The sequence below is a fragment of the Notolepis coatsorum genome (assembly GCF_963971535.1).
Source record: "Notolepis coatsorum genome assembly, chromosome: 6".
NCBI lineage: Eukaryota > Metazoa > Chordata > Actinopteri > Aulopiformes > Paralepididae > Notolepis > Notolepis coatsorum.
This window is the reverse complement of record NC_140170.1, coordinates 160,556,542-160,578,940: the sequence shown is the minus strand read 5'-3', so window position 1 is coordinate 160,578,940 and position 22,399 is coordinate 160,556,542. Positions and strand designations below refer to the sequence as shown.

Here is a 22,399-nt window from a genome sequence, read left to right as displayed (position 1 = left end):
TTTACTGTCTATTCTATTCTACTATTTGATTGCACTGCACTATTTTACTGTCTATTACTTTTTATTACAGGTTAAAAACTGTCAGGTATTAAACTGTGTGGGTATCAAGCAAGAAAGACTGTCAGGCTTTAAAACTGTGTAGAACCCAGGCCTAGAACTGCACCCTGAGAGAGGGAACTGCGCCCTGAGAGGGAGGTTTAAAGGGTCAAAGTGGGTATCAAACAGGAGGGAAGACTGTCAAGTTTGTGGATACCAAACAGAGACGGTGAAGACGACTTTGAACTGTTGAACAGTAATCCAGAACTATTTTATTGCACTGTAAAAAAAAAGATTTTATATGTATGCACTTTATGTGCACATTTCATGTCTATTCTATTCTACTAAAACTGAATCAAACCATAAACAAGATGGCCTGTTGGGATGTTAGTGTGAAAAACTGTGATTTTATATGTCTGCACTTTATGTGCTCATTTTATGCCTGTCTTTTTTCTGTTGTGCTATTATTTGACTTATTTTTACTTTCTACGCCCCAATATCTGCGGGGTGCATACTATGACCATTATCATGTTTTGTAACAGATTACAGAAATTCAAGAAGCCTATTGGAACGTGAGGTTCTGATTTGATTTGATATGATGTAGATGAATATATCTGCATTATTTTATCCCACGTTATGCTTTGCTATTGCTGCTTGTTTTACACTGATTGTATGTCTTATTTCTTACTGGTGTAAAGATAAGATATTCCTTTATTGATCTCCTTGGGGTAATTCAGGCATCATAGCAGCATGGGGGGGGGGGGGGTGTTACTGTTCAGGTGTAACACTTCCTCCGGTCCTGGTCCTATGGGATCAGGATCCAGACATTTATATTCACAACCTCCCATCAATAACAATAACTCTCAGTCATCATTTCCAACCGGTGGGCTGATGCCGATCAACTCATCAACTCATTATTGTTTATTGTCAGTTGTGTCTGTTATGTGTACTATCTGTGTTGTTGTTGTTATTGTTGTCTCCACTGTGTTAGTCTTGTGTTTCCCTGTCTGTGGTTTGTAATTATGTTTTAGTCTGGTTGTTTGTTATTGTTTTCCCAGTACTCTGTGCTCTATTGTTTCTGTCTACCACACCTGTGTCTTGTTTGTAAATTACCCTCTGTGTCTTGTCAATTAGTCTTGTGTATATAGTCCTGTCTGTCCTGCCCTGCTGGGCGCGGTCATTGATAAATGTTACCTGTGTGTGTGTACGTGTATGTGTTGACCGTGACGTTAACTAACGTTAGCTTGGCTAGGTAACGTCCCATCAACTAGCTAGCTAGCTAACGTTAATGTCCCATCAACTCTTTCAGAATGGAGAGAGACAGAGGATTCAACTTCAAGCTGTTGGTGCCTCCCTGGGTCAATTCAGGACCGATATCTGCTGTCAGACCCCAGGAGACTGTTAGACACTCTGGAGGTTTCATGCACACTTTGCACCAGGGCTACAGTACACTACCTTTTTCCAATGCAAGCATGATTGAGCCAACTAAACCTACCAGACCAGATGTGCCCAAGACGAGAATTGTGGCCCCTTTGGAAAAAGAGGGGATTAATTGCAGACCTGGACAACTGTATTCAAAGTTGTTTGATGAAGTTGAGAAAATAAACTCTTGGAAAGTCAAAGTGGACTGTGAGACTGTTCAAAGGGAACGGAGACTTCAAGACAACAAAAGAACAATTGAAACTCAGCGCAAAGCCATTCAGGACTTACAGTTTGGGAATGAAAGTCTCAGCATAAAACTAGAGGAAGAGATCAGTGAAAATGCAGATTTGAGGAACAAGAACAGTGCAACACGGAACTTGTGTAATATACTGAAAGATACTTTTGAACGCTCTGCAGAGAAAATGCATCTATTTGAAATGGAGCGAGAGGAAACTCATGACCTCTTCATGCAAAATAATCAGAGTATTCAGAGTATGATGGTTGCATTTGAGAGCCTTCAAATTCAAGCAGAATCTGATAGACATGAAATGCAGAAAGTGAAAGAGGCCCTGCTGCAATTTGAAGATCTAAAAGAGACATTTGAGCAAGAACATAACATGAAACAGGAAGAGGTTGTATTACTTCAAACAAACTTGAGGGACAAGGAGAATGAAGTTGAAGAAATCCTACTCAACCTTCATGAAACCCAAGATAATTGCAAACAGTTGCAAGAAGCAGCAAAGCAAAACTATCAACTCCTACAAAACTCTAGAAATGAACAGGAATCCCTTCTTCAAAAACTGCAAATTGCAGAGCAGCTCAGTAAAGAAACTGAGGAAAATAGAGACGCTATTGCCACAGCCCTGGAACAGAGTAAGGAGGAGTGTGCACAGATCATCCTCAAAAAAGACTCAAGCTTGGATGAGCTCAACAAAGTTAAAGAACAACAAGCAGGCAAGCTGGCGGAGATTCAGGCCCTGGTCCAGGAGTTACAAAATGCACTGGCACTTGAGATAAAGAGGGCTGTGGAGCTTGAGCTTAACCTCACATTGATCGACAAGGAACTGGAGAGGAAATCCACAGTTCTGGGAGAAATCACTGAGGAGAATGCTGAGAAAGATGAGCAGATCAAAATGCTTGAGAACAAACTGGACATCAAATCAAAAGCTGTTGAGTCCCTGAAAAGGAAGATTGAAGATGCAGTGACCAAAGTACAGGAACTCACAGCTGATCTTGCAAGGAAAAATGAAGAAGCCCAGCTTTTCAAGAACAAACATGAGATAGTGTCTGCTGAAAATAACCTACTGGAGAGGGCCTGTGAGGAAGCTGTAAAGGCACACGAGGATTTAAAGGAAAAGGGAAATATGACTGAGATCAAAGTACAAGAGATGAATGACCAGTTATCTATTCAGATGAAGAAAAATGAAGCAGGCACCCTAGAGATGCAGCAACTGAAGACCCATATCATGCAGCATGAAGTAAAGTATGAAGAGCTATTGTCAAGTCTTAACAAACTGCAATTTGAGAAGAAGGCGATTCAAGAGCAGGTTGAGAGTGGGTCCTCTGAAGCAAAGACTCTGGAGGCACAGCTGAAGGCAAGTGAGGCAAAGGAGATAAACATCACAAAGGAAAGGAAAAGACTTGGAGAGGAAAACCAACAATTACGAGAGGAGGTCACCTCATTGAATAACAGAATTCAGGAGCAATGTCAAGAAACTGAGAACTTCCAAAAAAGCATTGAAGCAACTAATGAGGATCTGCAGGAGGAGGTCAAAAATAAGGAGAAGAAGATCAAAGCAGTGGAAACAAAGCTGTGCAATCTCAAAGCAAAGTTTGAGGCTGAATCTAAGACCCGGGACCAATGCCAGAAAGAGAATAAAATGCTTAAGAAGCAAATATCAAAAGAGAACGATACAACCAGTCAACTTGAACATGAGATCAATAATCTCAAAGAGGACTTTGACAATCTTAAGAGAACGAATGAGGAAGAACATCAAAAATGGCTGGAAGATCTTGGGTCCAAAACAACCTTTGCATCAGAGCTTCATAAAGAGGTACAAAATCTCAAACGTGTCACTGCTGAAGCCACCAAGAATAAAGAGGATGCAGAGTTCAAGTCTCAAAACAAGATAGCAGACATGGTTGCACTGATGGAAAAGTACAAGAACCAATATGTTGGAATGATAGAGGAGAAGGATACAGAGCTTGTCGAGAAGAATAGGAAATTAATCGAGGCCGATGCCAGTAGGATTTCACTGGAGTTGGAGCTTTCACACAGTAAGATTGAAAATGATCACCTGAAAATGCAGCAGAAGGAGGAGATGACAGAAAGGGAAAACCTTCTGAGTGAGTTAGATGAACTGAAGAGAGAAATTCCATCTATGAAAGTCAGTCAGCAATCAGAGGCGACAAGCAAAGAGTTTCCAGAGTCAGACTCCAACAGAATGAGACATCTCAGAGCCCCAGTAAAGAGGCAGAGAAGTGAAACTCCAAAGATAAATGTGACTGAAGCTGAATTAATGAAAACCCCAGCTTCAAGCACCACCAACAGGGTTAGAGCAACACCAAAGGTCAAGGTGACTGAAGCTGAATTAATGAAAACCCCGTCTTCAAGCACCATCAACAGGGTTAGAGCAACACCAAAGGTCAAGGTGACTGAAGCTGAATTAATGAAAACCCCGGCTTCAAGCACCACCAACAGGGTTAGAGCAACACCAAAGGTCAAGGTGACTGAAGCTGAATTAATGAAAACCCCAGCTTCAAACACCATCTTCAACAGGGTTAGAGCAACAGAATGACCGCGCCGAACTTGGACCCGGCAGAGAGGAGAGACGGAGCCAGCTTCGCGCTCGGGATCCTGGGCGCTTCCGTCCTGCGTGCCGACCAGGAGACCGCTCTGGGTCTGGCACCATGGGACGCAGTGGCTGGGCCAGCGGCACCGATGATGTCGGGTGCTTGCGCCGCGGCCACCCAGGTGCTGGATCCCTGGGTGGGAAGTCGCCTGGTCCGCAGGGGAGCGTCGGGGACGGGGCGCGGATCCCGACGCCACAGCCCCAGGGGAAGGGGTTCCCAGGACCGCAGGTCTTCCTCGCCGGTCTGGTCGAGGTCTCCTCCGCCCTGGGAGGTTCCAGAGAACGAGCCACCACCATGGCAGACCTGGAGGACGACGTCGGATTCCGCTGCCGGAGGGACCCCGGTTGGGGGTCCTGCACCGCGTCCTGTCGCCAGGGAGCCTCCGGTTCGGGGTTCGGCGGGGGGTCTCGCCACCGTGGAGACCCCAGCCCCAGGTCGTGCTCCGGAGCCGTCGTCTCTTCCTCCCATCCTTCCCTGCTCCAGCCCTCCTCGTCAGCCCCCTCCCCCCGTTCCTGTTCCCGCAGGCCCCGTCCCTCGAACCCCCGTCCTCCCCCCTCCTCTTTTCGCTGATGCGGCTTCCGTCCCCCCCACCCTCCCCGTTCCCGGGGGGCCTGTTGGGTCGCCTGGGAGTCGACCTTCGAGGGCGGGGTACTGTAACACTTCCTCCGGTCCTGGTCCTATGGGATCAGGATCCAGACATTTATATTCACAACCTCCCATCAATAACAATAACTCTCAGTCATCATTTCCAACCGGTGGGCTGATGCCGATCTGGCATCAGCTCACACATCAACTCATTATTGTTTATTGTCAGTTGTGTCTGTTATGTGTACTATCTGTGTTGTTGTTGTTATTGTTGTCTCCACTGTGTTAGTCTTGTGTTTCCCTGTCTGTGGTTTGTAATTATGTTTTAGTCTGGTTGTTTGTTATTGTTTTCCCAGTACTCTGTGCTCTATTGTTTCTGTCTACCACACCTGTGTCTTGTTTGTAAATTACCCTCTGTGTCTTGTCAATTAGTCTTGTGTATATAGTCCTGTCTGTCCTGCCCTGCTGGGCGCGGTCATTGATAAATGTTACATGTGTGTGTGTACGTGTATGTGTTGAAGTAAACTGTTAATCGTCAAGTGCTGTCTCCGGTCTCATCTATCCATACTCTGCCATCTGGGTCCAACATGACTAAGAAGCGTACTAATCGTAACATTCAGGTGTACCCCCAAGGAACTTATATGACTAAAGAACTTTGAACTGCAATCCCCTTTATGAAAGGTGCTATGCAAATACAGTTTATTATATTAATATTGAGGTTTGAGTGAGGTTCAACATTTCTTTATTCTATTGATACAAAAAGCCTCTTCTGCACCTCACCGTCTGGCTAAACAGAGCTAGAACTACATTTTACTGTATATTTGCTGTTTGTCTTCTCCTTGACAGGCCTGCAATTCTTAGGCCACTAACGACAGACGAACTAAACTAAACTAAACTAAACTAAACAACAAACAGGTTTATGAACAAGCCATGGCCTCCAAATTACAATTATAGCCAAGGCCTCTCATTTCAGGCCAATTAGCCAGTTTGTCCAGGCAGGCTTGTTCGATATAAAGACTGAATGAACATCCTATCAAGGAAAATCACGTCCCTGTGATCTTCATTGACAAACATGATGTCTGGGGTATTTGGAATATTGTAAAAAAAAATATATATATATATATATATATCAAGTTTCAAGTTTCTTTAATAGTTGTCATACAGAAGTACAGAATACTTTCATACAAAATGCTTCTTACTGTTACGCTCCAGAGACTGTGCTAGACAAGATAGTATCAAATAACATAGTATAGCATGTAATTTAGAAGAAGAAAATGAGGTCACAGTGTTCGGTATAGACATATGTACAATGTTCTGAGTTACCATATAATATACAATACTATGCAGTGTACTAATGTACAGTACTATATAGTGCAAAGCAGAAATGGGATGAGGTACAATTTACAGTAAGGTGTACGAGTTGTAGTGCAATCCTTCATCAATAAATATAAAGTGTGGGGAGTGGGTGCTACAGTGTGTTTGTTTAAAGTGGGTGTGTGCTATAAAGTGTGTGGAGTGGGTGCTACAGTGTGTTTGTTTAAAGTGAGTGTGTGCGTGTGGATGTGTGTGCTATGTGCGTTTGGTGGTTGTTGTTGTGTAGTGTTCATTGTTCGTTTAGCAGCCTGATGGCCTGGGGATAGAAGCTTCTTCTGAGTCTTTCTGTGCTCGCCTTGAGACTCCGGTATCGCTTGCCTGACCGCAGCAGTTCAAAGAGGCAGTTGTTCGGGTGACTGGAGTCTTTAATGATTCTCTTAGCCTTGCCCTTGCAATGCTTGTTGTAAATGTTCTGGAGGGTGGGGAGCCCCCCTCCAATTGTGCGTTCGGCTGAACGTGTCACTCTTTGTAGTCTGCTTCGGTCTTGTGCAGTGCTATTCCCAAACCAGGAGGTGATGTTGCCGGTCAAGATGCTCTCTATTGTACATGAGTAGAAGTTCTTAAGGATCTTCTGACTGACTTGGAACTTCCTTAGGCGCCTGAGGAAGTAGAGGCGTTGTCGTGCCTTCTTCACAACACTGTCAATGTGTGTGGTCCATGTCAAGTCCTCGGATATGTAGGCTCCGAGGTACTTAAAGCTGTTGACTCTCTCAACCGGTGCCCCGTCGATGCTGAGGGGGCTGTAGTCCTTGACCCCCGACCTCCTGAAGTCCACAATCATCTCCTTTGTTTTGCTGACGTTCAGGGAGAGGCTGTTTTCCTGGCACCATCCCGCCAGGACCTTGACCTCTTCCAGGTAGGCCCTCTCGTCGTTGGCAGAGATCAGGCCCACCACCACTGTGTCGTCAGCAAATTTGATGATTGTATTGCTACTCCGCTGAGCCACACAGTTGTGTGTGTACAGGGAGTAGAGGAGGGGACTCAGAACACAGCCCTGGGGGGCCCCTATGTTGAGGGTGATGGATGAGGAGGTGCAGTTGCCTGCTCTCACCACCTGGGGTCTGCCAGTCAGGAAGTCCAAGACCCACTGGCAGAGGTCATAGTTCAAGCCCAGGTCCCTGAGCTTGGCTATGAGTATGGAGGGGACTATGGTATTGAATGCCGAGCTGTAGTCGATGAATAGCATTCTCACATAGTTCCCCTGCCTCTTGTCCAGGTGTGATGCTGCTGTGTGCAGCACATGGGCTATGGCGTCCTCCGTGGACCTGTTGGGGCGGTATGCAAATTGCAGGGGGTCCATGTTGATGGGGAGGGAGGAGCAGATGTAGCCCTTTACTAGCTTCTCAAAGCACTTCATGGCTATGGAGGTGAGAGCTACAGGGCGGTAGTCGTTGAGGCAAGCAGGCTTGGATTTTTTGGGTACAGGGATAATAGTGGACTTCTTCAGGCAGGTGGGGATGACAGCCTGTTCTAAGGACAGGTTAAATATGTCAGTGAATACTGGGGCCAGTTGGTCGGCACAGACTTTTAGGACGCGGCCGGGGATGCCGTCCGGACCTGCTGCCTTCCTGATATTCACTTTTTTAAAGGTCCGCCTCACCTCATGCTCTGTTACCCTGAACACTGCGCCTCCATCAGCAGCCGACCCCCCCCCCCCCCCCCATTGCCGTGGCTTGTGAGCTGGTGTTGTTATTACCAGCATCAAACCTCGCATAGAAGGTATTGAGGTCATTTGCTAAGGAGATGTCACTGTTCAGTTTGAGGGAGGCGCCTTTGTAGTCTGTCATCGTTTTGAGCCCCTGCCACATAGCTCTAGAGTCAGCTTGTTCAAACTGGAGTTCAATTTTATCCCTGTAGCGCCGTTTGGCCTCTGACACTGTCCTCCTTACGTTGTATCGCGCCACCTTGTGGTCATTCATGTTGCCTGCCACTAGGCCGTCGTTGTATGCTTTGGTGCGCTCTCTCAGAGCTTCGCGGACGGATTTGTCTACCCAGGGTTTTTGATTTGGGTAAACTCTCATTTTGGTAGTGGGGATTGTTTCTTCCACCAAAGTACAAACATAGTCCAGCACTGTCTCCGTGTAGACATTAATGTTATCTGTGTCGCGGAACACATTCCAGTCTGTGCAGTCAAACGCAGACTGGAGCGTCTCCTCTGACGTCAAATCCCATTTCTGCACCTCTCGCGAGACTACAGGAGTACTTTTGATTCTCTGTTTGTACATTGGTGAAAGAAAAATGGACGCGTGATCTGATTTACCAAAGCCACTATCAGAATGAGCTTTGTAGCCACCTTTAAATTGCGTGTAACAGTGATCTAGGATGTTACCGCCTCTGGTGTTGCAAGTCACATGCTGATAGAAGTCAGGTAATATATATATATATATAATAATAATAAAGTAGTAACATTAAGCCATTCAGGCATCACTTCAGAACCGTAAAGAGTTACTGTATACATGCACCTCTCACACAGCTGTAGCACCCAAATCCATAATACAACCATGTCTAGCAGTATACAGGCCTTTACATGCAGTATAGCCATTCACAACATCAGGTTATATTATATTATATTATATTCAAATCAAATTTATTTATAGGGCCCGACAACACACGTTAATGTCCCCATGGGCCGTACAGGTCTTCTTTAAACAAGTCAAGAAGACAACATAACAATAAGTCAAGAACAGAACAAGAACACCATAGGGTCCAAACATTTTTTAGATGAATGCAAATAAATGAAAGAATGCAAGCACTCCCAGACATACCCCACGCGAAGGTAAGGAAAAACTCACTAAAACCTAACAATAGGGAAAAAAAGCTCCACAGGCAATGTGGAGGAGAGAAACCTTAGAAGGGCCGTTCAAGGGGGGATCTCCCTTCTTAGATGTCGGTGATAGTAGTGTTGCAGACGGACAGTTGGTAAGCATGCACTCATGTGTGTGGTGAAACACAGATGAGTGCATGCAATAGCAACTGTACATTTTGAAAAATTAAAGATAGAGCTAATAGCGATAGCAACTGAACATTTTGAAAGATTAAAGATAGAGTTGATAGCGGATCTATTTGAGGCACAGGGGCGGCGCAAGAGGGTCACGTCCTCCCCGTCTTAGTCACGGGACATTCAACACTCCGGTCGTTGCTCAGGGACAGCCGGAGACAGGGGGAAGGGGGGTGGCGCAGAGAGGGTCGCGAACTCCCCGACATCATCGCGGGACATCCGGCACTCCGGTCACCACTACGAGACCTCCGAAGACAGGGGGGCACGCAGAGGGGGTCGCAATCTCCCGGCCTTCGTCACGGGACGTCCAACACTCCGGTCAACACTCCAGGACAGCAAGTCATAGGAAGACAGGGAGACGGGACAGGCGTTAGACAGCTCATGAGATTGTAGTAGGCGGACATAGCAATAGATACAAGTGGTAGGCATATATGTGAATGGAGTAGATATATGAAGTAAGCGTATTATGTGAATAGAATAGAAGTACTTAACCCAGCAATGAAACCGCGTTGACTGTTAATCAGTTGACAGGACCACGGACAGACGGCGGTGAATAACTGATCCAATGCCTCGGAGGTGCATGTAGAGCAGTCACTACAAGCTTGGCCAAGACCCCGAGGCATCCATCACCTTGGTCAGCGCCAGGAGACGGGTACTCAGAGAGAAGGGGGAGGGAGGGGGGGGGGGGGGGGGGAGAGGGGGGGGGGGAAGAGTTAGAGAGTTCCCATGTTTGTGGTGCTGCAAAGGAGCAGACATGTAGTACCCTGTAGTGCCATGTAGTACCCCGTAGTGCCATGTAGTACCCTATAGTACCCCATAGTGCCATGTAGTACCCCGTAGTATCCTGTAGTACCCTGTAGTGCCATGTAGTACCCTGTGGTGCCATGTAGAGCTATGTAAGCCATGTAGTACCCTGTAATGCCATGCAGTACCAAGTAGTACTCTGTGGTACCATATAAATATTATATTATATTATATTATATTATATTATATATTGCCTGTGCTATACGTGCTCATAAAGAAATCAGTGGTATTCGTATTGGTAGTTGTGAGTATAAGGCCAGCCTGTTTGCTGATGACATATTATTAACACTAACAAATCCTAGCCATTCCATCTCTCAAGTGCTAAAGCTTATAGATACATTTGGTAAATGTTCGGGCTATAAAGTGAATTATAGTAAAAGTGAAGCTATTCCACTTAACAACCTAACTTTTCAATCACATCTGGGTTCTGCTCCTTTCAATTGGAAGCCAAAAGGAATTAAATACCTGGGAATTAAAATCCGATCTCCCATTGAAAAAATGGTTGAGTTAAATACATCTGACCTTTTAAAGAATATAAAGGAGGACATCAAAAGATGGACAGTCTTGCCTTTATCCCTTTGGGGCAGATCTGATATTATAAAAATTAATTTGTTACCAAGGCTAGCTTTTTTGATGTCCTCTATACCTTTAAAGTTCCCTCCTAGTTGGTTCAAAGAAATAAACAAATTATTTTCTGGCTTCCTATGGAACAACAGAAAACCTAGAATCAGCCATAAAAAACTTATAAAACCAAGAAATAGTGGAGGAATAGGACTACCAGATATCCACCAATATTACATAGCATATAACTCAAGATACCCCTTGCAGTGGGCTTACAATAGTGTGAGACAGATTGGCAGCTGGGAATGGCTTGAAGAACAAATTATAGAAGAACATAACAATGATCTATCTCTTTCAATGTTGTGGTATAACCCAAAAATCACTCCCAGACTGGACAATCCGCTTTTAGAATTTTCATGTGAAATAGTGAAAATCTTACATAAACGCCTGACCTTTAGTGGATATTCCTTACCATCATGTCCATTATGGAAAAACCCTTTGCTCTCTGCAGGAGGTAAAATCCTTAAAAATAATGTATGGCAACAACATAATATAACACAGGTGGGCCAAGTGATCGAAAGGGGAAATATGATACCTTTTAATGAACTTAAAACACAGTTTGGGCTGAAAGACACAGAATTTTTATCTTATTTACAAATACAATCAGTTATTAAATCATTGTTGTCTAAAGGCATAGCTATAGGAACAAACGGAGTCATGGAAAAGACATTAAGGGGAATTACAGGCAGGAAAGGCATTGTTTCTGCAATGTATAAACTATCATGTTCAACCACCCCTGATACCAATACCCAAACTAAAGTCCAATGGGAGCGAGACATGGGTATATCCATATCTGAAACACAATGGGAAGCAGCACTTAGGAATAGTACAAAAATATCAAAATGTGTTAGATATAAAATTATACAATTAAAGATACTACACAGGGCCTATATAACACCCTGTACATTGAATAAAATGAATCACACCCTACCCAAATTGTGCTGGCATGGGTGTGGAGTAGAGGGTACGCTCATGCACTTGCTGTGGCACTGCCCGCTTGTTAGGAAATTTTGGTTGGACATTGCTGAGGACCTGTCAGTTACTCTCCAAATTGACATTAATCCTTGCCCTATAATGTGTATATTGGGTGTAAAAATGGACACTGCTCAAGCAAAGATTGTAAATAATACTGTAGCACTGGCTTTTCTAGCATGCAAACGGATTATTTTAATGAACTGGAAAGAACGCAAACCGAACTGCTTCAGTATGGAGAACTGGCGCAAGGACTTCATGGACTTGCTATCGATGGAACAGGCTGCTCTGTCTCTTCAAGAGAGTGATAGGCCCGATGGCCTTCAAGGTCCCCTGAACTTTATTAGATCACTATCTGGAATAAGTTTGTCTACTGAACCTTTGTAACGCTCTGCAACCCCCCCCCCCCCCCCCCCCTCGCCCCTTGTTATTGTTATTATTATCATTTCTTGTCTTGTTTTGTCGTGTATGTATTGTCTTGTTTGAGAAAAATAAAAAAAAACTTTAAATATCAAAAAAAAATATATATATATATTAGATTAGATTAGATTAGATTAGATTAAAATGTATTGTCATCATACAGCACAAGTACAGTACAACAAAACTAAGTTTGGGGTCCAACCAGAGTGCAAATTTAGCAGTAAAGTGCAACAGCAATATACAATGTACAGGTGATTAAACTGGGTACAAAATGTACAAATTAACATGTGCAACAGATTCTAGATATAGATGCTGATATTCTGTGGTAATTCTGTAGTATCTGTGAAAAGAAACGTCAGGAATGCTATAAATCACTAGTGTGTACAAGAGAACCACAGGAATACTAGGTTTTACTATCGTTAATATGTGCTTTAGGAGTAAAATCAGATTCTGCTTGACTCTCCGCTCTCCGCTCCCCGCTCTGCCATTAGAGACCCAGGTACAAGTTGAGTAGGTCATTTCTCATGATAAATATAATCATTTTCCTGACGTGGTCTGTGGTTTACACAGCTCACGGCTCCCTATTTTTGTAGGGATGTTGTGAGCCACACAGTTTCTTCAAAGAAAAAACATCAGCTAGATCTCACACAAACAAAAAATATGTAACATACAGTCAAACACACACACACACACACACACACACACACACACACACACACACACACACACACACACACACACACACACACACACACACACACACACACACACACACACACACACACACACACACACACACACACACACACACACACACACACACACACACACACACACACACACACACACACACACACACACACACACACACACACACACACACACACACACACACACACACACACACACACACACACACACACACACAGGCTCATCAGCCTAGTTTAGAAGGGCGCTATCTGCCTCTGTTTGCTGGATCGTTAGAGCGAGAGGAGCCGGAGCTGTCTCTGCAGGTGGGAAGACTCTTCTAGGAGAGTGAGTGATGGAGTCTCTGGGGCCTGGCTTTGATTCGGATGAATCGGGTCCTGTGATGGAGGGAAAACAGGGCTAAAGATGTAAGTTTACTGCTGCATAGGGAGGCATGTGAGCCCACACGCGTGACTCACAACACCCCTAAAGACCTAGAGTTTACGCTTCTGTGACTATCGATTGTGCCGTATGGTTCCTTGTTTTATACATATCCGACGTTTTCTGTTGATGTGTTTTGATGTACTGTACAGTGTAGTGAAGTATTAACAATTTATTATAATATGTATTCATAATTATTCACAATTATGAATTAATTCATCTTAATTATCCATTAATTAATGGTGTTGTATTAATTGCCAATTAATTAATGGTGTGTTATTAATTGACAAGTAATTAATGATGTTGTATTAATTGCCAATTCATTAATTATGATATTGTCTGTTAATGTACCAAATTACCAATGCCTTCAAATCGAGGCTCAAAACCCACTTCTACATACTAGCCTTTCCCGTTCACTGACCTGAACCCATGGGGGCCCTGTTTTCCTGTGTTTCATGTGTTTGCCTGTGTGCCCTCCCATAAAACGGAGTGTGATTGTTGTCAATATGTATCTATGTGTATCTACCCTCTGTACAGCACTTTGGTTGACACGCGTCATGTGAAATGTGCTATATAAATAAATCTGATTGATTGATTGACCAAGACAATTTACTTGTATGTGCAAGCTAAAAAGAAAAGTACTGTGTACAGCCAGAAGTCAGATCTGAGAGAAAGAGTTTCAAAGAAAACAAACTCACTAAAAAAAGCTGGCAATGTTGGGAGTTTTTTTCTTTTCTTTTACACTGCCCAAAATCATAGGATGTGACACCGGAGTAAATTAATTCACCATACAGTGTTTTTATTAGACATCATCCACTGGCTGCTTGTCACTTCTCAAACAAGAGGTGGACGCGGGCAAATACTGCGGCATGGTCATGCTGGACCTACAAAAGGCCTTCGACACTGTCAATCACTCCATTCTGATTGACAAGCTAAAAGCAATTGGTTTTGATAGTTTATCAGTGAGCTGGATGCAATCCTACCTGGAGGGGAGAGAACAGATGGTGGAGGTAAATTGTACTCTATACCCTCCCCTCACAGTGAGCTGTGGTGTTCCACAAGGAAACATACTAGGACCGCTACTGTTCCTAATTTATGCAAATTACATGTCGTCAGCTTGTGACTGCAACTTGTTCTTGTTCGCGGACGACTCAGCCCTGCTGGTCTCTGACAAGAACAAGTTACAGGTTGAAAAAAACCTCAACTCTGAACTCGGCAGAATCTGCACCTGGCTCGCTGATAACAAACTATCATTACACCTGGGTAAAACAGAGTCCATTCTCTTCGGATCAAATAACAAACTCAGCAAGACCGACGGCTTCTCAGTTACAGTGGGTGACAATATTGTCACAAGGAAAGATGAAATTACATACCTAGGTTCCATCCTAGAGGCAAATCTTTCCTGTGACAAAATGGCATCCAAGGTAATAAAAAAAGTCAACCAACAAACTAGATTCCTGTACCGGATCTCCTCTCTGGTAAACAAGAATACCCTGAAGACTCTGGCAGGAGCACTCATTCAAGGGTACTACGACTATGCTTGCACCTCATGGTACCAAAGCACCTCAAAGGTTGGCTGGCCGTTCACACTAATACAATTGGCTGTATTAGAGGGTGGGAGAAGCTGGTGGGGTGGGTCCGGGTCGTTGTAAACAACGACTCCTACAGTTCGGTTGGGGCGCCTGCTAAGCGCGGATAGGACCCGAGTGGGATAGTGTGATCCTTCCACACGCTACGCCCTCTCAGGGAGGATCCGTGCTGCCAGGTGAAAAGAAGCGGTTGATTGGCTGGACGTGTGTCGGAGGAAGCACGTGATAGCCTCCACTCTCCCAGATGATCTGAGCGAGCGAGAGCGTATGTGTATAGGGTATTAGATAGCAAGTATTAGGTGTATATCTTGTATAATACATTTATTTAAATGGTGATTGCATTGGATGTGCACTGTTAATTAATGCTTGTATATCTAATTTTATGTTGTTATGTTTATGTTTATGTGTTTGTTTAAAAAATGGGGGACCCTGATGTAAACAAGACAAACGTCTTTCTCTGGTCTGCATCCCCTTAACAATTGTGTGTATTACACTCCACTCTGAAAAATCTCCCTTTCCCTCCCACTCTGCTATTTCTCTACTTCCTCCCTGCCACTCTTGACACCACAATGTGTCTCATATCCACAATCTGCTCCCCCAGAACAGACTCAACCCACCCACGGCAGTTTGCTAGCAACCCGGCTAATCTATCCTACCCTCCTACAGCCACTAATACACCTGTCACAGTACAGGGAGGCCTATGGAATTGTCAATCAGCAGTCAAGAAAGCTGACTTCATTACTGCCTACGCCCATAGTCAAAATCTGCAGCTCCTGGCTCTAACTGAGACCTGGATAACCCCCAATAACTCATCAACACCTGCAGCATTATCTACAAACTATAACTTCACTCACACACCTCGACCTTCCAGGCGGGGTGGAGGCACTGGCCTCATGACATCTCCTTCATGGACTACAAACGTAACACCCCTCCCAGCACTGTCACTCTCCTCTTTTGAATATCATGCAGTATCTGTCTCTAATCCTTTTAATCTCACCATTGTTACACTCTACCGCCCTCCAGGTCCGCTCGATCACTTCACAGATGAGCTGGACATGCTTCTAAGCTCCTTACCGGAAGATGGTACCCCTCTCCTTCTATTGGGCGACTTCAACCTGCCTGACTCATCTCAGTCAGTCATAGTAGTCTCCCTCCTACAATCATTTGACCTGACTCCCACTGCCATGCCTCCCACCCACAAAGCAGGCAACTCCTTGGATCTCATATTTTCACGTAACTCCAGCATCATTAACACTACGGTAACTCCCCTACATGTATCTGACCATTCCTTCATATCCTTCTCACTAACTCTCATGCTTAACCGAAAGGTCTTCACCCCAACTCAAACCGTCTCACTCAGACGCAACCTGCCCTCCCTATCCCCCTCCACCCTCTCCTCTGACATACTATCCACTCTACCTTTGAGTGACACCTTCTCTGCTCTCTCCACAGAGATGGCAACCTCCACCCTCCTCTCAGCCCTTGCAACCTCCTTCGACAAGCTCTGTCCCCTCGTTGAGAAACCTGCCCGCCGTTCCCCACCCAGTCCATGGCTGACAGATCCAGTGAGAGAACAAAGACAGGTCCTGAGAGCAGCTGAAAGGAAGTATAGAAAGTCACGCCTCACTGCTGACATCGACACATATCACAACCTCTTGTTAACATTCTCCAAAACCATTACTAATGCCAAAGCTTCTTTCTTTCACCATAGGATCGAGGCCTCTGCCAAGAATCTTCGCAAACTGCATGCTACCATGTCCTCCCTCCTCACTCCCCCCCCACCCCCCCCTCCCTCATCTTTCTCTGCCGAAGACTTTGCGATCTTCTTTGAGGAAAAAGTGGAGAACATCCGCAGCTCCTTCTCCCAACCCCCACCCATTCCAAATGCTGAATCGAGAACCTCATCCTTCACTCTGTCATCTTTCTCTCCCATTACAGAAGCCGAGACCCTGACACTGGTAACGTCGAACCGTCCGACTACATGCCAGCTGGACCGGCTACCTTCCCCACTCCTCCAGTCCATAGCACCAGACATCCTCCCATTCCTAACTGCAACCATCAACTCCTCACTCAACTCGGGGGTGGTCCCCACCTCCCTAAAACAAGCCAGAGTCACGCCCCTCATAAAAAAACCATCCCTGAACCCTACCGTCATAGGCAACTACCGTCCTGTCTCTCTTCTCTCCTTCCTTTCTAAAACAGTTGAACGTGCTGTATCCAACCAACTTACTGCTTATCTCTTACAGAATGACCTCCTAGACCCTAATCAGTCAGGCTTCAGGACTGGTCACTCCACAGAGACAGCCCTCATTGCGGTCACAGAGGCACTTCACTTAGCAAAAGCGAAAGGCCTCTCCTCTGTCCTGATTCTCCTAGATCTATCTGCAGCCTTCGACACAGTCAACCACCAGATCCTCCTCGCGGCCCTCGCAGGAATGGGAGTGGCTGGCTCTGCGCTGACATGGTTGTCATCATACCTCAATGACCGCTCCTACCAAGTGTCATGGAGAGGGACCCTGTCGGCCACCCGCCCCCTGCAGACGGGTGTCCCCCAGGGCTCGGTTTTAGGACCCCTTCTCTTCTCCCTCTACACTAAATCACTGGGTAACATTATCACGTCTCATGGCTTCTCCTACCACTGTTATGCCGATGATACTCAACTCTTCCTCTCCTTCCCTCCCTCAGATATCCACGTCTCTGAGCGGATCTCGGCCTGTCTGTCCGACATCTCCGCCTGGATGACGACCAACCACCTCAAACTGAACCTAAGCAAAACAGAATTGCTCCACCTGCCGGCCAAATCCTCCCCCCTGACCGACCTTTCCATCACAGTCGAGAATGCAGCTGTGACCGCGTCCCCGACCGCCAAGAACCTTGGTGTTGTCCTCGACGACCAGTTGAACTTCTCTGCTCACATCGCAGCGACAACCAGAACCTGCCGATTCCTCCTGAGCAACGTCAGAAGGATACGCCCCTTCCTGACAAAAGAAGCCACCCAACTCCTCGTCCAATCAACAGTCATCTCCCGCCTCGACTACTGCAACGCACTGCTCGCTGGCCTCCCGGCCACTGCCACTAAGCCTCTTCAACTCATTCAGAACGCAGCGGCCCGCCTGATCTCAAACCTACCGAAGTCGGCCCATGTCACCCCACTTCTTAGGGACCTGCACTGGCTCCCCATTGCTGCACGAATCCGCTTCAAGGCCCTTGACCTAGCATACCGTGCGGCAAAGGGAACTGCTCCCGCCTACCTCCGGTCAATGGTCTCTAACTACACACCCTCAAGACCCCTACGCTCTGCATCTTCTGGCCGCCTCAGACCTACTCCTATCCAAGCTCCGGGAGGGTCATCAAAGAGAAGTCGCCTATTCTCAGTCCTTGCCCCACAATGGTGGAATGAACTACCCACCCCAGTTAGGACAGCCGAAACACGTCCAATCTTTCGCCGTCGACTAAAGACTCACTTCTTCAACCATTATCTGAATAAAAAAAAAAATAAATAAATAAATAAATCTAACCCTAACTAACCATACTGTCATGCACTTGTCCTAATAAACTAACCTACACTGTAGCACTCAACACTTTGATGAACATTGTTACTCAGCTGATAGAGTTGTGCTCTTCCTGATGGCTTGTCGTACAGAACTTGTAAGTCGCTTTGGATAAAAGCGTCAGCTAAATGACTAAATGTAAATGTAAATGTATTGAGCCGTACTGTATTGTACCCATTCTGCAATCTGTTAAATAAAGTTTCCATTCATTCATTCATTCATTCATTCATTCATTCATTCATTTATTCATTCATTCATTCATTCATTCATTCTCTGTACCTGTTTGATATTATCACACGGAGCAGCCGGGACCCTTTTTACAAGTGACAAAACACTGACTACAAAACACTGACTTCCCAGATAACAATTTCAATGTAAACAATGTTCATGTACACTATGAACCATATTAAACAATAATAAAATGATAATAAAATATGTAATGTGCTAGTATTTCAAAAGTATTTCACTCCGAAATGAGATATCCCACCTTCTCTTACAAAGTGACTGCAAGGATAAATCTTGTCATATTTAGTTATATTAGTCGTACTGGCGAATCGCGTCCTGCTCTTCGCCATCGAGATATACCTCATCTCCAGTACCTAGTGTACTCCATCAACGAATAAAAAACAATACACCCAGCACCTGCCAGGCCCCGCCCTAGTGCTACGTACTATATAGCACTAGGCGTGGTCACCACTCGCTCTTCCTCTATTTTCGTTTCCATCATAGCGGATGCGTGCACCCTATGCAACTAGTTGTCATGAAAGGTTTAGAGAAATTAGGTTGAGTGCTTACCGAAGATTTGCCTACCCCTGGAATCTTCGCGGCATGTTCTGACGGCGCTCGTATGGGTTCTGCGACTCTGCAGCGGGATGCATTTCGATGCATCTAAGCGTCGAGTCTGTAGTCTCCTCGTCTTGTTGACAGCAGACAGAGGGATGGCGTGTGAGGTGTAGCTATCGAGCTACCTCACACAAGGTAGGACTTGCGCCACTAGGCATTATCGCTGGTGTTAGTAAATGCTGCTTGTTGTTTTGTAGACAACCGAGTGGTATATCGGCGCCAGGGGCAGGATGTTTGGGTAAACGTCCCTCTGAGGTCGACGTTTCCCAGGCTGTCCTGGAGCACGCTGCTAATACTAAATCCTATAATGCTGGGTCACTGTTCTACTGTTCCCCGCTGTGGGATGTCACTAGGCATGACAATGCTGGCGTTTGTGATGTGCTCGAGTTGTCCCGGGAGACAACCGAGTTGTGTATTGGCGCAAGCGGCGGGATATCTGGGTAAACGTTGTTGTTTTCCCCGTTATCCTGGAGCGAGCGGCTAACGCTATGCTATGTTGGGCTACTGTTTCTGTTTTGTCTCCCTGCTGCGGGAATGTCTGTCTACACCACAGTCTTCCCTCCTCTCAACCATTCATGCTGACGGTCAATCGGTGTCTACTGGGGGAGTATTGCGGGGGGGCTTTGTTTACCTTTTCATGGGTAAATGGGCTGAGGTCTAGGGCTGGTGTGCTGTTGTGAATATTATGAATGAATGCGGGACTGGTTCTCTCTGGTCCGCATCCCCTTAACGTTGTGTGCATGGGCTAGCCCATTCTACAGTATATTCGTGGGTTTAGTTCATTTATTCATTAACCCCTTCATGGTGCACACCACAGTGGAGGTTGCTGGTTGCAACCGCGTCTCTACTTTTCGTAGCTCCATTTCTGCAGACCCCTCTCTGATTGGTTGAGCTCCATTTCTGCAGACCCCTCTCTGATTGGTTGAGCGAAGCCCCTCTCTGATTGGTTTAGCTCGTCACGTGGTAAAAGGCGGATGTAATGTTATCATATCAAGAAGATAAAAAGAAATGTACTACCAGATTCGCGTATAACGTTATTTCGCGTGACTTCGCGGTTTATTCATAACGTTATGCACATTTCACAACACAGCCAGCTGTCAGAAACTGTACATTGTAACGTTATATTACATAACGTTATGTTATTTCGCGGTTTATTCACATAACGTTATTTCACGTGACAAGTTCAACACAGCCCAGCTGTCAGAAACTGTACATTGAGGGGGTTTGAATCACTATTATATTCAGAGTTAATTATATTGTTTACACTGTCTTTCTTCTATTATAACCCTGCCCATTTGATGTTCCCAAATCATATTCAGAAAGTATCACAGAGACTTCTATTGACCAAGGAATTACTTATTATTAGTAAGACACAATATTTCCGTAGCAATTGACCACCAGACTCTTTCTCTTAAGGCATTAACTGGGTTAATTAATATAAATGTTATATTGTAACTGTCTAGTTACACATTGGTTCCGAAACATGTATGTTCCAGGCTGCAATTAAAACTTTGAATCTGAGAGAGCTCTGGTCAGCGAAGCCGGCGATGCGAGCGATTATTATTGGTTTTTAATGACAAACCAATTACATAATCCAACATATGTGTAAAGGCACACACAACATATTCCAGTTAACAGTATATTTTTTTAATGATTCGTTATGGCGTAATCAATACTTCCATGCATATAAATTGCGTTCGCGACCTCCATGTTTTGGGGCTATTCATCAGAAAACTCGGATCCGGGATTCGGCTCCCATCCGTCAGGGCAAGAACTGTGGGTTTTCAGCCTCTCTCTCTGGAGCTTAACGGAGTTTCGACTCCTGGCTAGAGGAGCTTGTCGCGGCTCATGCGCATGCGTGCGCTCGGCCAATCAAAGAGGGGTCTGCAGAAATGGAGCTCAAACAATCAGAGAGGGGTCTGCAGAAATGGAGCTACGAAAAGTAGAGACGCGTTGCAACCACCACTGGTGCTCAGTGTTAGCATCAGTCCTTTGCTTTTGACATGTTGAAACAGTGCCCGGGCGGTATTTGTCCTAGGCCCCACACCGCCTCACACCGTGCAGCAGTGGTGAGAGCATGGCCTCGTCAGCAGCTATGGCGAGGCCCTCGACAGGCGGCCATGTTTTCCCCCGCCAGAGGTATCCTGGGCATTGAATCGACAGGTGTCCACAAGGCCGACAGCCTTGGCGGCCGAGGGATCGGCCATGTTGGATGAGCTCGGCTTGGAATATACAAGCCGTCGCCGTCCTGCCGCGAGCAGCCCGCTCTCCGATCACTCCCTCCCCCAACATCAGCGGAAAAGGGGCTCTGATTTGTTTCCTTTGGCTGCGGGCCGCAAGCCTTCGTTGAAGCGCATGCGGCCCCACGTTTCGCTTCTCATGGGGACAGGGGCTGACACCCAGTTGATAGCTGAGCCTGGGTCTGTCCGTGAGAATGTTGTGCTGTCAAGCGGCTCCCACACCATAAGCTGTGTTTGGTTGAGCCTGGTGTTATGTCTGTCAACTACAAGTGTTGCTCGAAACCTTTTTGAGGCACACAGTGCGGGCTTCCCCGACCTCGCCTTCGCCAGGCCGGGTATCATGTTGGTGCCTCCCACTCCTGAAAGATTGGCAGTGGTCTTGCAGGCGCGCATGATTTGGGTGGTAGTAATATCACTGCAGGGCTACGGTGTGTAGGAACCCATGGGGGCCTCACACCTTGCATGTCCGGCTGCAGAACAACTCCTCAGCATGTTCTGGAGGGGTGTTCAGTGGGGGAGCTTTTGTCACTTAGACTGATGTCAGCTTTCCCCGTATCAAACCGGCCCTTTCTGTCGGGGTCCCCCCTTGGGTGCGATTGCCTCGTGGGTAGTGTCAGGGTCAGATGTCCCGACACGGAACGCTCTGCTCGCACAGGTCCAGGGTTGGCTACGCACAGCGGGTGGGACCGGGCCGCCTATCTACAGTTCCTAGCGGACCTGCGCCACATGGCGGCGGGTGCGTTGGGAGTGTCATCACATATGGCTACAGCAGTACCATATGTCGAGGTGGATGGAGAGAACGCTGAGGCGGGGACTTGTATTTACACAACCCCACCCGTTTTGGGGTTTGGTACAGACCCTATTGTCAGGGTCACCAGCAGTCACGGCTCTGGTCAACGAGATCCAATCTCTGTGGACGAAGCAAGCCATCGTCGTGGCGTTTTCCTCCCGGTGTTCTCTGGT

General features: G+C 45.9%; 1 protein-coding gene across 1 annotated transcript in view; it reads left to right on the top strand.

The window, feature by feature from the left end:
- Positions 1–1,346: 1,346 nt before the first annotated feature.
- The window catches only part of LOC311229713 (uncharacterized protein), a gene marked incomplete at both ends in the record, with an annotated part of 33,475 nt that continues 12,422 nt past the window's right edge, over positions 1,347–22,399 (top strand). The window contains one exon of the mRNA XM_084315788.1: positions 1,347–3,804. Coding sequence (XP_084171914.1) covers positions 1,347–3,804 — 2,458 coding nt within the window. The remainder of the gene's footprint in view (positions 3,805–22,399) is intronic.